General features: G+C 45.1%; 1 protein-coding gene across 7 annotated transcripts in view; it reads right to left on the bottom strand.

Moving 5' to 3' along the window:
* The window catches only part of Arhgap22 (Rho GTPase activating protein 22), a 165,990-nt gene that overhangs the window by 83,017 nt on the left and 67,173 nt on the right, over positions 1-15,800 (bottom strand). For all 7 annotated transcript variants that reach the window (XM_052733919.1, XM_052733917.1, XM_052733909.1 and 4 more), the window contains one exon: positions 1,226-1,313. In XM_052733919.1, the coding sequence (XP_052589879.1) occupies positions 1,226-1,313 (88 nt within the window). The remainder of the gene's footprint in view (positions 1-1,225; positions 1,314-15,800) is intronic.

Here is a 15,800-nt window from a genome sequence, read left to right as displayed (position 1 = left end):
TAGCCTGGGTTCATGTTACCCCTTGGTAGAGAGCAAGAGCCAGGTCATTTCCTCATAGTGTTTGGGGGTGTCTACTGCACCTCTCTGTGATTGTAAATTTAATGGCTCACAGACCCTCTCATGGAGTATTGTAAACACTCAGTGTTTCCCAGAAGTGTCCTGTCCCCTCCCCTACCTCTGCAATCACTCTTCCGATCATGCTAGAGGTCTCTTTCTTCAAGTATCTGCCACTGTCCTTAAAGACCTCTGTCTACAAACATTTTGGCCCATACATAAGACAGTCCAGAAATGCCAGAGTTAACCCCCAAGGCTGTATCTCTCAATGGTTGGCTGGTGGGAGTTGGTAGGAATGTCTCCAGCCACCCATTACCCGGGAAAGGAACCTTCGAGAGGCCCATCCTTCACCACCTCAGATGGTCCCAGTGAGACAGAGCTGGGTGGCATTACATCAGTCCATTCACTAGCACACCCTGGTGGTCCTTTCCCTGCGACCTTCCTCACGCTTTAGGGGACCACTTCTAGAACACATTGCCCAGACCCTGTCTCAGGTGGAAGGTCAAGGGAAATAAAAACACTGGCAAAGTGGGCCTCGCTGTGACTGCAGGTCACCTGACAGACACATATTCAGCTCACTAAGGACCACACTGACCAACTTGGAACTGTAAAAGCCTATTCTGTTACTGCTAACGGGACAATGGGTCTGTGGGGTCCATTGTAGTACTGTAATTCTGCCTTGGGATTCCCAGTAAGTCTTATGGTGGCCTTCTGAATCGGTTCACAATAGACTGTGCTCTTATTTCTGTGTGTATGTTTGCATCTTTACCCTAAGACAGCAGTTCTCAACCTGTGGGTCACGACCTCTTTGGGAGTCAACATATCAGATATCACCCTGCATATCAGATATTTACATTATGATTCATAACAGTAGCAAAATTACAGTTATGAAGTAGAAACAAGATCATTTTATGCTTGGGAGGGGGGTCACCACAACATGAGGAAGTGTATCAAAGTGTCATTTTCTCTTATCCAAGAACTAATTATCCAAACAACAGATTGGATTTTCTTATTTCTTCCCCCAGTCTTTCGAGCTTTGGCCCAAATTTTGCCTTAGCTTGGGGACAGTGTCAGTCCTCCTGCAAGAGATAGGATTGTGGGGGCCAGAGCACAGTCATGCCCCCATGGGGCCACCACATCCCCTCAGCACACGACAGCCCCCTGGGCCTACCTGGGGTGATCTCAAACAGGTGTTTCCCTGGGTCTTCAGGGTCTGGAAGGAGTTCGGTAACTTGTGTCCCTTGTAGAGAAATAAATCCCTGAAATGGAGACAAACACAAATAAGAAACCCGAGAAGGCTGGGAAAGGTTCCTTAGAGTGGAGGGTGGAGCCAGGGCAGGGTCCAGCCCTTCTCCTGGCAAGGCAGGCTGGGTACCAGAGAGGAGTATGTGCTTCCTTTCTGGGGCACGGAACCAGGCACAGAGGATGCCCCTCCCCCAATCTGCACACACACGCAGGGTGGGAGAGGCTCTTCCAACAAAGGGTGGGCTGGGACTTCCCAGCGCAAGACAAGGCAAAGCCTGGGCCGGGATGACAGAGCTGGGCGATCCTCCATCCCTTGCCTCTCCATTCCAAAGGCTCACTGTGGTCTCCTGGGCCAGTAGGACCCCAGGTGTGGAGAGTGAGAGAGAGGAAGGCTAGTGTTCCAGAGCCCTGGAGGTGACATCGGGGATAGACAGTATCACATATCTGTGTGAATCCAATCTGCCATGTCCAGGCAGGATGAGGTTTCATTCATTTTTCTTCTTGGTTTTATTTGTGTATTCAATTTCATTATTATTATTATTGTTATTATTTTGGGGTTTTTTGAGACAGGGTTTCTCTGTGTAGTCTTGGCTGTCCTAGAACTCACTCTGTAGACCAGCCTGGCCTCAAACTTAAGAGATCCACCTGCCTCTGCCTCCAGAGTGCTGGGATTATAGGCGTGTGTCGTCACCGTGCCCAGCTCAATGAATTATTAGGAGATTTCTATTGCAGTGCTGCGGATTGAACCCAGGACCTCTCATATTATAGGCACATGCTCTCCCATTGAGCTGCATCTTCAGCCTGAGGTTTTACTTCTTTACCTACAGAATGTGAGTCACCAACATGCACAGTCACCAGCCTAGACAGTGGCATCTCTCTGTCATAGGTAAGCATAGTTGTCCCTTGGAATCCACACTGTATTGGCTCCAGGACCCCCTGGATGCCCTCTCCAAAGCTCTGTCTATATGTCTGTATAAAAGGACATTGACCCTCACTTCTCAGGAGAGTTTCGTAAGCCAGTTCTTGCTTGGTAAGTCCTCCCCAAAGAGATGAGGTGTTGCTTCCCACACCCACAGGCTAGTAAGAACCCTCTTTACCCTCCAGGGAAGTTCCTTCATGTCATGCATGCTCAGCTTTGCTTAGCTTAGACTCCATGTGGCTTGACTACCTACACTTCTATTGTCTCTATGGAAAGCCATTTTAAACTCCATTCCTGTAGTCAGCTCTCCAGGTTCAAATCTGAGCTCAGCTTCCGATAAATTGTGTCACTTCTCTGTACCTCAGTTTCTTTATCTGTGCATCTGGAGTCACACTAGTTCCTTGTAGGGTTGTTCTGAGCATAAATGGATTAGTACCTGGGATGTCCTTAGCATAGGTCCTGGCACACAGTGAGAACAAACTGTGTGTGTGATTTGTTTTGAGTCATGGTCTTACTATATAACCCTGACTGATGTGGAACTCACTATTTAGACCAGGTTGACCTTGAATTCACAGAGATCTGTCTGCCTCCTCTGTCTCCTGAGTGCCACCATTCACGGTGTGTACCACCACATGGGACTGAGAACTGTGTGTTAGCTAAGTACATCTCTCTATTGTGTCTGGACTCCACACCAGGTAAGTGGATATACCCATGAGTATGCATTTGACCAACTGAGAAGCCCATCTGCTTCACCACGTCCCGTTCCCACTCCTATGCTTGCTAGCAGACACTCTCCTCCTGGGCCAGTAACATTTTAGTGAGTCCTCACAATGCCCCCATGGGGAACTATAGTCCTGCTTCGCAGATAAGAAAGCTGGGGGGACAGAAAGGAGAAGCATTAGCCTGCAGCTGAGTCAGGCCTTTTCTGGCAGATTCTGACCATAGAAGGGTAATGGGAGCCTTATGTCTGCTGGCATTGGTGCTTCGGGGACATTTGGAAATGCTTCTTCTCATGCAAGCAACATCAAGGCAGAATGCTATCTGTACCCACAGATGCTTGCTCTAGGGAAATTATAGCCATAAGCCAGGGATCCAGCTGGTAATGGCTGTAACTGAATTACTGGTTGTGTTCTTGCTAGGGAACCTGGAGCTACAGGGAATAAATTAGGACAGCCGCCCCAGGATGCGGGAACATGCTCATTAGAGGGCGTGTGCGAGGTCCATCACTGCGTCTCGGCACTTGCTGTTTCCGTAACCGACTCTAATGGGGTACTTTGCTGTGTTTTCCCTCTGCCTCAATAACTGTCACCCACACAATGTGAGTAACAACATCTTCACTGACATTACCTTCCACTGAAGCTAAGGGAAAAAGCAGAAATAGCTTCTGTTGTGGGAACTGGTACTATGTTCCTGGCTCTTAAACCTACAGGACTGATTTGATCACGAGCACTATGAGGCAGGTGCTGCTGATGCTATCTCCTTGCACTAGAGGATAGAGGTGGGGGAGGCCAAGTTCAGGCTCCCCTCTCTGCTGCTAGCAGGGTGAGCTGGGATATGAGTTCCCACCTGCCCACTCTGCTCCCCACCTTTGTGACAGAAGTCTCCCACCAGCTCAGCTTGCTTCCAGAAGGGGACTCTGGGATCTATGAGTCCCTTTGTACTCCAGTGAATCCCTGTGTGGCCCCATTACTGCAAGGGACCTTGGCACCAACCTGTGGCTTTACTCAGTACTGAATCCCCAACCTTCCCAAAAGTCAAGAGTGAAGCTTTAATCTGAGGCTGTTGGGGTTAGGTGGGGCAGGGTGTGGTGGTCCTAGGAAGACTGCTCTCCTGGTTGGTTGGGCAGTCTGATGTGTGTTAACACTGTAGTGAAAGTACTTGTAAGGAGTCCACCAAACATCCCATGTAAGCCTGAGCTTGTCTCCCAAGCCACCCCAGAGCTTGTTAGAACACATAGGTCTGGGCTTGTGTGGCTTGTCAATAAGGAAGACAAAGCCCCAGTTTACGTGTTTGCCATCCTCTGTAGGACGCAGGTCTCCTTCCTTCGTGGCCAGGTTCATGAGGTCACTGAGTGTGGAGTTGGGACGAGATTCAGTGTAGTGTTTGCCACACAGCTGGTCACCTCAGAGGACAGTCAATGATGCCAGTTGAGGAAAGGTACAGGTGTGTCTGAGTTCTTACCTTCGCTTTTACTACAGCTGACTGAACTGTGGGCCCGGGGCGAATGAGTTGCTCATCGTGGGCCTGTCTGTTCAGAGCAGCACTGGACTCCATCCTGGAGTTTTGAATTCCACAGTTCTGGGTAAAGTAACTGAATTTGCATTTCTGCTTAATTTTCTCATGCTGGCGGCCCCAGGAACACACTTTGAGACCTGCTAGCCTAGAGCAGTCAAGGGTTGGTGCTTTTCCTCTGAGTTCAGCCCTCACCTAAATTTGCCTCCCTGTAGAATAATAACATTGATTCCACAGGGCCACCGTGACAAGACAATGGCTTATGATCTGCTCCAGAGAGTGGGGCCGTGTTTGAAATCCTGTCCCTGAACACGCAGGTCTTAGGGGCAATGAGTATCTGCTTCTGTCCTCTCAGACAACACCCCAACCACAAAGGTCCTGGGAGTTTCTTGGGGGGAGTGTCCAAAATAGACATTAACAGGATCCAACTGGCTTTCTTATAATAGGGTGGGGCCAGGGCTTGGACACTTTGGCTCTGGAAGGGGCCAAGCTCATAGTCTGCACTATAATGGCACAGTTTGTTGAAAGTCTTATGGGCACACAGAGAGAGCACACAAGCTCTAAGGCTTTATCTCCTTTCCTCAGGTCTGAACTCATGGGCGTTGGCTGTTGTGCATTTGCTCAGCCTGCGTGCCTGAGCTCATCCCTAGAAGTTGCAACTGACCTTGCTCATCTCTAGCTCCATGTCTCCATAGTCGATTGGTACAGATGGCTCATGAGTTAAGAACACAGCATTCTTTCTCCAGCAGGGCCCCACAGCCAGGATTGCTGCTGTCTCCACCACAGTGCCTGTCTCAGCTCCCCCAGCTTCCAGGGAGACCTGCCCCAGCACCCAGAACACCTGACCACAAATTCTAGAAACTGCATGCAGAGAACAGAGCTCTGGTAAAAGGACAGGACAAGAGGGGTTTTGGGGAGAGAGTATACTCAAAGACAGTAGCAAATTAAAATGCTTACTTAAAAATCATCATCTACTCAGGCATGGTAGTGTATGCCTTTAATCCCAGAACTTGGGAGGCAGAGGCAGGCAGATATCTGTTAGTTCAAGGCCAGCCTGATATACATAGTGAGTTCCAGGACAGTCAGGAATACATAGAGACTCAAAATAAATGAATGAATGAATGAATAGTAAAAATCCATCATTTATATGACATATTAAATGCGAATTCCAGAAGCTCCTTAGGCTGAAGAAAAGTGATTTAGCGACTAACCTCACTCCATCTCATGTGCCTAAACCTCACCATGGGTAACTTAGGGTACAGTGTGACCCTTAGGGGTTGTTTGAAATTCTGAAAGTCCACTACTCCAGGTTCTGTGCACATTGTTTATCTACTGCTACCCAATATACCCAAAACTCAGCCTAAAACCACCGTCTTATTTTGTCAGACAGCTTCTGTAGGGCAGGAATTTGGAAATGGAGTAGTTGAATAGTCCCGAGACTTTATAAGGAGACAGTTAAATACAGAAACCCGAAAGCTTGAAGAAGACCAGAGATATGTTTTCAAGTTGGCTCACTCAATGGGAGCTATAAAACAGAGTCAGAATCCTGAGGCGCAAAGCAGTGTGTGAGAGACAAATCCAGCTGGGAGGATTAACTACATAATAAACTCTGCAGTGGAAACATACTTAGAGAGCTTGAAGACAGGAACCCGGAGAAAAGATACTTTTTTAAAAAGATTTGTTTATTTATTATGTAGTGTTTTGTCTGCACACCAGAAGAGGGTACCAGATCTCATTCTAGGTGGTTGTGAGCCATCACGTGATAGCTGGGAACTGAACTCAGGACCTCTGGAAGAGCAGCTAGTGCTCTTAACCTCTGAGCCATGTCTCCAGCCCCCAGAGAGAAAAGATAATTTTAAAAAATTGAGCAGAAGGGCTGGGGATTTAGCTGAGCTGACAGGACGCTTGCCAAGTGCGCACAGGTCCTCGGTCTGATCCTCAAGGCTAAGTTAGTATCACTTGTTAAGACTGCAATGGCACTTGCCTGTCATCACAGCCTGTGGGGATGGAGGCAAGAGGGTTAGAAATTCAAGGTCACCCTTGACCCAGGGCAGCCTGGGCTACATGAGCTCTGTCTTCAAACAACAACAACAAAACACATAAGGCAGAGTACTAGTGAGGTGTGTAATGATTCCACACAACCAAATATATACGTAATTGCTCTTACAGAAGGGAGAAGACTGAGAAATGTTTGGAGAAATGGCCCAAAACAAACCCATAGATTCATGGACTTCAATAATCCTCAAGAGCAAGAGACCAACAGAACTGAAACATACACGAAGCCACACCAGAATCAAAAGGCTCAAGGCCAATGTGAAAAGGAACTCCTAAGAGGGGCCAGCACAAAATGACACAGTATGTCCCCAGGAACAAAGAGGAGGCGGGGAGCCAGTTTAGTAAGGCGTTTGAGGTATTAGGAACACACACAGATACAGTCAAGCAACAACACAACCAAGCTCACATTCTGAATTCAGTGAAAATAGCCTTCAAAAGTGTAGATTAAGCTGGGCGGTGGTGGCGCACGCCTTTAATCCCAGCACTTGGGAGGCAGAGCCAGGCGGATCTCTGTGAGTTCAAGGCCAGCCTGGGCTACCAAGTGAGTTTCAGGAAAGGCGCAAAGCTACACAGAGAAACCCTGCCTCGAAAAACCAAAAAAAAAAAAAAAAAAAAAAAAAAAGTGTAGATTAAATAAAACCCTTTAAAATATACAAAGACACGAGGATGAGATGGCTCAGCAGTTAGAAGCACTGAGTGCTCTTCCAGGGGTCCCAAGTTCAATTCCCAGCACCCACATGGCAGCTCACAACATTCTGTAATTCCAGTTCCAGGGGATCTGACACCCTCACATAGATAAACATGCAGGCAAAACAGCAATGTATATAAAATAGAAATAAATTTAAAAAAAATATATATATACAAAGATCAAAAGTATTCATCACCAGCATGCTTAACTAAAAGAACTGTTAGAGACAATCAGTTGGCAGAAAAATAGAATTCCATAAAAAGGAGAAAGGCGCCCAGTCTCTAGACTCTCCTCAATACAGTGTCAAAGTCTTAGCAATAAGACAAAGAAAGAAATGAAAGGGTTACCAAAGGAAAGGAAGAGGTTAAATTATCCCTGTTTGCAGATAATCCAAATCTGTACTTAAGAGATCCTACAGGCCTCACCAGAAAACTTTTATTGTTTTATTTTCTACATGCATTTACTGTGTGAGGAGCTCAGAGGGTAACTTGTTGAAGTGGATTCTCTGCTTCCAGAAAACTTACAGGTCTGATAAACACTTTCAGTAATAGTTCAGGAAACAAAATTAACATACAAAAATCAGTTGCTTTTCTACATACAAATAATAAACTTGCTGAGAAATTAAAATAAAACTCTACCATTCAGCCATAGTTTAAAATGTAAACACAAGAGCTGGGCAGTGGTGACGCACGCTTTTAATCCCAGCACTCAGGAGGCAGAGGCTAGCCTGGGCTACAGAGTGAGTTCCAGGACAGCCAGGGCTACACAGAGAAACCCTATCTCCAAAAACCAAAAGCTAAAAAAGAAAAAAAAAAAAAGTAAATACAAAGGATGTGTTCATATATGAGTGCCTCAAATAAAAATTATAAATACCAAAGTAAAGCTAATCAAGAAATGGTCAGACGAAAGACCTCCAGAATGAAATGTTAAGATAATGACAGCGTGGCAGGAGAGATGGTTTGTTTGGTGCCTGTGGTGCAAGCATGAAGGCCTGAGTTTGATACTCCAGAACCCATATAAGACACCAAACATGGTCATGTGTGCCCACAGTCCCAGTGCCGGGGAGGTAGGGACAGGGAGATCCCCGGGACTTGATGACCAGCCAGTTTATCGGAATCATCAAGTTCAGGTTTAGGGAGATAGAGACCTTGTGTCAAAAAGCAAGGTGAGAACAATGAGAGAGACCTCAGCTGTCAACCCCTGGCCTCTGCACACACAAGCACACACATGAACATGTGTACACACACAGATAGACGCACATGAGATACTAACAAGGCAGTGACAGCAGATGCAGGAAGCAGAAAGACTTTCCATGTTTCGGGATGAGCAAATTAAATATCATATCGTGACATGATTATCTTGCCAAAAGCTCTCTACAGACTTAATGAAATCCCCGTGAAAATTCCATTGACATTCTTCACAGAACTATAAAGAAATATCCTGAAATTCAAGGGAAGCCCAGGAGATCAAGGTAGCCAAAGCAGCCCTAAGCAGAAAGAGCAGTGCTGAGGAATCCTAACACCAGACTTCAAATTATCCTACAGAGCCATAGGGACAAAGACAGCATGGTAAAGGCACACAGACATACACGTAGGACAATGGAACACTCTAGAAGACCTAGAGTAAACCCAGATGGCTACAGCTACCCAATTTTAGACAAAGGTGCCAAAAATATACACTGGAACAAAAGATGGTCCATTCAACAGCTAGTGCTGGCAAAATGGGATGAAAATTCACCTGCGGAAAAATCACATTAGATCTGTATCTCTCATTCTTCATAAAAATCAATTCAAAATAGATTAAAGACCTTAATTTGAAACCTGAAATGCTGAAACTACTAGGGGAAAACACTTCAAAAATATTGGTACAGGCAAGAACTTTCTGAGGAAGATTCAAATAACACAGGAAATAACCCGAAGGATTGGCAAATGGGGTTACATAAAATTAGTTTTCAAATCTTCATCTATATATTTAGTGTGTGTGTGTATGTATGCATTTTCATGTCAGTGTGTGTGTGTGTGTGTGTGTGTGTGTGTGTGTGTGTGTGTGTGTGTGTATGTGTATGCCCATGTCGTCATGTGTGTTTGGAGATTGACAGGAACAAATTAAATGTTAGATAAAATAAATTTGCCTTAAGTATAAACAACGGAAAAGGATGCATCATGCTACTCTAAGGAAGCTGGTGTAGCTAAAAATAGAAGAAAAAGGAGATTTCCATCAAAGGAATGTTCTCAATGGTGAAAAGATAACCCATAATATACAAAGGTACCAATTCACTGGTAGAACATGACTGTTAAAAGTCTAGGTACCCAATAACACATTTTATCTAAAACACACAAAGTGAAACACACAGTGCTGGTAAAACGTTTTAATGTCTCCGCCAAGCACGTGCCACTGTGAACATGGGTTGCTAGGATGAGGATATCTCTAGGCTGAAGCCAACCTGGGCAGTGAAACAAGAATTATGTTTTCTCTCAACATGCCTGTGAATCATTGGGGGCTTGTATGGTATAATAAAGCAAGGAAAAAGAAAGAAAAATCACCCATATTGGAAACGAAGTAGTAAGACTATATTCAGAGGCAGCATAACTGTCTACACGTAAAATCTCAAAAAAGCTACTAGAATAGATAAGTTCCTCAAAGCTCAAGGTTCAAGATTAATCCAAATCTAAAGCATTTTTTTTCTATACAGTAGCAACAAATAATTGGAATCTGGAAATGGAAACTGTTTTAAACAGCATCAGAAATCTAAAAATATTTAGGAAGGAATACACTAAAGGATATTTCAGAGCTGCGCACTGCAAATCACAAGCCATTGTCTGGAGAAATGAAATACAGGCTATATAAATGGGAGGTATAATAAGTCCACTGACCAGAAGCTTTCCTGTTGCCAAGGTGCCAAGACCATCCGAAAGGATCTATATATTCAGTGACGTTTCAGTCAAAATTTCAGTAGACATTTTTGTAGAAACTGGCTAGTAATTCTAAATTTCATAGAAAGCCCTAAAGGACCTAGAACAGCTGGACAACTTTGAAACAGAACAGTAAAATTGGAGATCTAAAACTATTATTTCACATTGAGACTTCTTATAAAAGTATAGTGAATGGCCAAAACGGGACACCGGCATCAGATAAACCAATGAAACAGAACAGACAGTTCAGAAACAGACTGAACATATTGAACAGTTTGTTTTTTTTTCAAAGACAAGCCTCACTATGTAGCCCCACAGGCCTGGACCTCACAGAGCGCTGCCAGCCTCTGCCTCCCAAGTACCTCTCAGTCTGTCTGTCCATGGCCTTAACAACTCTTCTGTTAAACTGCTTAGTCCCCAGTAATCTGTCCTGGTGTCCTGTTGAACCACCTGTCCCATCCACAGTCTAACAGTTGTGTTTAAAAAACAACTATTTTTATGATGGATTCAAATCATAACAAACGAAGGAAACGTGGAGATACCTATTCTGTATGAAAGGCCTAATCCTGTATTTCTTTCTATCCCCCTGGCAAATTACGTATAAAACTGGTTGAGAACAACTGTCTTTTTTTTTTTTTTTTTTTTGGTTTTTCGAGACAGGGTTTCTCTGTGTAGCTTTGCGCCTTTTCCTGGAACTCACTTGGTAGCCCAGGCTGGCCTCGAACTCACAGAGATCCGCCTGGCTCTGCCTCCCGAGTGCTGGGATTAAAGGCGTGCGCCACCGCCGCCCGGCTACAACTGTCTTTTTTGTTTGTTTGCTTGACCTATTTAATAAAATCTGTGCCTGTTTGTGAGTATACTGTATGTTTTGCAATACAAAAAAAGATTTATTGATTTATTTCATTTTTAAGTGTATATGTGTGCATGTACGTGCATGCATGTATAGACACATGTGCGCAAGTGCAAGTGCCCTTGGAGGCCAGAGGTTTAGGTCTCCCTGGAGCTGGAGTTACAGATGTAAGCAAACTTAGGTCATCTGTAAGGTCAATAACTCTACCATTAAGCCATTTCTCCACCCCACAGACAAACCTTTTAGTGCTATGAATGAACAAAGTCAGACACCAAGCCAGAGTGCATACTGGATGTTCACACACTTAGAAGAGTCTATGAAATTCAGCATTGGGCCAAGATCATGGCACTTCCTGTGAAAGCCTGCTGGTGAGTTTGGTCCCCAGAACCCATGTAAAGTTGACCTCTGTCCTTCACACTCCCCACTCCATCTCCCCCCCCCTCTCTCTCTCACACACACACACACACACACACACACACACACACACACACACACACCACTGCAGTATTAGTATACCCACAACCCTCCCCACCCTTCTTCATGGGATAGAACACATTAATTTGTTCAGGTGATTAGGACAGGCACATCTTTGATGGGAGGCATCTATTTGGATCTACTTGGCATCTATGAATTTACTTCACATATATATTTTATGAACTCAAGTAGTTTCTTTTCTTTTTCTTTTCTTGTGGTACTGGGGATTAAACCCAGGACCTCCAGCACACTGTGTAAGTATTCTACTACCAAACCACACCCTTATCCCTTAAACCAAGTGGTTTTGATGAAAATTTGGTGTATAAATTGAAATACACAGTAAGCAGAGTTCAAAGACAGTACGAAGAATGTAAAGTATCTCAATAATTTTGTATGCTATCAGACTGAAATAAAAGTATTTTGATATGTTGGCATAAAAAACTTTATTACTAAAAGACAACAGAAACATAGGCAAAGTTTATTAACAAGAAATCCATAGCATAATAAATATGAGCAATGATTTGAGTGTGGAGTTCTCCCAACATTTCTATGTTGGAAGTAGTACCCCAAATGTCAAAACTAAGAAGTGCAGGCCTCTGGGAAGTGATTAATTAACAATAGTGTGGAGCCCTCCTGAATGGGACCAGTGGCTTTGGGAAAGGAGCTTGAGGGACCCCACAGACACAGTGAGAATGGGTGTTCGAACTGCAGGATTTGTAAGACATATGCACGTCTTCCGTACATATACATACTAAACTGTCTCTAGATTCCTTATAAAACCCATGCAGTGAAAATGCTATGTAAACAGTTGTCATATAATATTGTTTGGAGAAATGAAAACAGACAAAGAAGAAAGCCTCTACGTGTTCAGCCAGGCATAATCTTGTCTTCTCCAATGTTTTTAACCTGCAGTCAGGCGAACATGCACAGCCCTCAAATAATGGAGGGTCAACTATGTTCAGGAAGGTCACGGGATTCTTATACCTTGGGAGGGAATGGTGAGGCGCTTTTCATGTTCTACCCTGTAATGTTTGCGTCCAGATAAGAACATTTAAATAATATTAAAGTTCAAAAAAGGACAGTTAGATAACTCATGGAGTGCTGCTAAGGCCTGAGTAATGGGCTGTTGGCATGTGTCTCCAGACACCCACTCCCTGCACATCCCCCTTCATGTCAGGAGTAGGCCAGCCTGCTCAGCCCTTCCACAGTCCAGAATGTCCATCCATCACTTCCAAACAGAGAGTGATAGCCTCTTCTTCTGCGAACATTTCGCATGGCAGGCCTCTCAGTTCTCCTCAGACTAAAATGAGGTGGTGATTCCCCCTCACATCCTGTGACCAGAGTCTGCACAGCGGCAGAATTCTTCTTGCCTGTCTCTAGTCAAATGTCTCACACCCAGGACTTCAGTCGTGAAAGACAGGCAGGCATTGCATCTGAGATGGGACTCACATGGAAACCTCCAAGGTTTTATCCTCAGAGAGGTCAGGTCTCAGGCCTGGCCCACTGCTTATGGATATTAGGCACTAGGACTGAGTCCGCCTTACCTAGCATTTCCATCTCTGTGGAATGTTGTAGAGGCATCTTCCTCTAGATGCGTCTGAGTATTTGATGGGTTGGGGTACTCAGAGGACCTGGGTTAGAGCTGGGCTGTGCAGATGCCCAGGACCTCTCAAAAAAATAATACTGAACACTCTTATGACTGGGGCTTAGAGGTCACACTGGGCCTTCAGGTGATACCTGTGTTACCCACAGAGTCCCGTTTCCTATTCAGTAAGTGGGGGTGTTTTGAGGATTTCCTGAGCTAACTCTTGGACAGCTCTGGGTCCCGCACCTGGAGAGAGGATTGCTGTGGTTAGTGAGATACATGGTCAAGTTTTATTTATGATCCAATGTTGTAGGATGCAGAATATATGCACACACACATATCAACATTTGAGAACTATTGTCAGGGGAGGTGTGGAGATGACTCAGCCATTAAGGGCATTGGCTGCTTTTCTAAAGGATATAGGTTTGGTTCCCAGCACCCACACTGGAGTCTCACAACCCTCTGTAACTCCAGTTCCAGGGGTGTTCCAATCTCCTCTTCTGGTCTCTACCGTCAACGCACACACACAGCATACAGACACACATGCGGGCAAAACACCCAGACACATAAAATAACAAAAATAATTTTTAGAAAAAATTATGAGGTTTGTAATATTGAAGTATTATCCCTTACATGGGTCTTAAAAGACGACTTTGTTGGCTCAGGCCTGGTTTTCTGAACTTTAGATATGAAAATATTTCTGTGGGTCCCCCCATTACCATACTTCATGTGTCATGAAATAAGGTAGGATTTGGGGAGTCTGAGATGAGGAGGGTAGGGTCCTTCTTTAGAGTTTATGACGCCATCTGTAGGCACTCCCCCAGGGCCTGAGATGGCGGCCTCTCCCTCCACTTCCCTAGATCCTGCGGTTTGCCTTAGTGTTGATGTGTTTGCAATCCTAACTCAGCTCAAACTTAGTAAAGGGAGGCTTTCTGGGAAGTCTTCATTTTTCACCCTGACTGTGTGAAGCCAGTCCCTGTAAAGAAGCTGAGCGATAACCTCCTCCCTGGCGGAATCTTGCAGAACCTTAGTTTAAGGAGCGATCACTCAGGTTCCTTATCTGGTGCAATTCTGACGGGGCCTCAGATCCATCTTCAGAAGTTTTAGCCATCTGACACCTAGCCAGGAACCAGATCTCTCCGAAGCTGACATAAATAATACAAACCTGAAGGAATCTCATTGCCAAGTAGGGAGGCAGCTTCCCTCCCTCCTTATCGTCCACGTCTGTGGCCAGGAGCCATCACCCTCCACAAGGCAGAGACCCTGCGCAGGCACAGCAAAGAGCAGAGACAAGTGAGTGTTTGGGCAAGATGCTCACGTTGCTGAGGGGTGGGGGCGATTCGGTTGTGTGTCTCTGCTAAGACTCTGTCCTGACAGTTCAGAGTTCAACACGGACTCTGGGTGTTCTCCTCATCTGTATACCAGGACTGGCCCAGGGAACACGGTATTCCACACTATGTCTTGGAGCTTCTGCTTTATCTGGAACAATCTTAGACCCAGGTTGGAGTGTGCCTTAGGATCAGTGTCCCAAGAACAGACCATTACGTGGAAGTAGGGTTTGGGGTTCCCCATACCTTATAATTCCCAAGCTGTGATTTCCATCCCAGTTATGAACCACAGAAAAATCCAGCTGAGAATGAAGGATGAGTCTAGAGCCCTCAAGGGTGCCCTTTCCAAGGGGGAAGATCTGGCTTGTGCAATTAGCTGTGTGACAACAGATTGAACTCTAAGCTAGACTCCCCGAACTGTATGCCCTGACTCGCCCCAAGTCACTCTGGGAAATTCCCTGCAGATGGGGATATTCTGCTGGCTGTGGATGAGGCTGCACCAATGACCCCAACAGCACCCTAGGATTTCCCCTCCTCCCTTGGCCTCACTGTGAGGGCATTCTAATGCCTATTGCGATGTTCGTGAGCTAAGATGCTGTCCATGTTGGGAAGAGTCTGTATGGAACCAGAGCTCATAAGTTCAAGTGTCCCGCCTTGGTGGCAGCTTGAGTTAGGATGCTGAGTTGTGTCCCAGGGTGCTATGTGGCTAGTGGGGCAGAATGCTAAGCCAGGGATTTCCTAAACTCTCTAGTGTTTATCTGCCCCAGCAGGAGGGGAAGAGGCAAAAGGGCATGCTATTTTGTAACAGGCTTGCAGAAGGTTCTAGTGTCATCAAATCTCTGTCTACTACTGTTTCTGAGAGGTCTGAGGGCGGGAACACCTGGCCAGGCTCTGCTAGTGGATCCGGAAGGCAGTGATGGCAACATTAACTTCAAATACCCTTTCAAACACGCCCATGACCTCTTCCTCTTCCTTCCCCACTGGGTCAACCTGGGAGGCCACAGGGACAGCTGAAGCCTCATCCTCATCCACAGCTGATGTTGTTCCACAGAAAGGTAAACTTTTGGTATGTTTATCAAGACGATCTCAGAGGACATCAGTGTTAGTTATTTTAACTAATGAGATCCTATTTTGAGAAAATAAATATTGATGTCTTGAACTACTTACTCGTACACACACCACACACACACACACACACACACACACACACACACACAAATTTGAACAGTAGCACTATTAAACATTGTCTTTCCATATTGGTAAAGCTTCTTAATAAAACAATAGTCCTCTCTTATTCAATTTCATTTTCTGAATTTTCAGTTACATTTGGCCAACCACAGTCTGGAAATATGAAGTGGAACATTCCAGAAATAATCATTTTAAACTATGTATACAAAATTTTTGGTTTTTCTTTTGGTTTTAAGTCAGGGTTTCTCTGCATAGCCCTGGCTGTCCTGG

This window comes from Peromyscus californicus, unplaced genomic scaffold (genome assembly GCF_007827085.1).
Source record: "Peromyscus californicus insignis strain IS unplaced genomic scaffold, ASM782708v3 Scaffold_12__1_contigs__length_115047231, whole genome shotgun sequence".
NCBI lineage: Eukaryota > Metazoa > Chordata > Mammalia > Rodentia > Cricetidae > Peromyscus > Peromyscus californicus.
The sequence above is the reverse complement of the archived record's forward strand: the minus strand, read 5'-3'. Positions and strand labels throughout refer to the sequence as shown.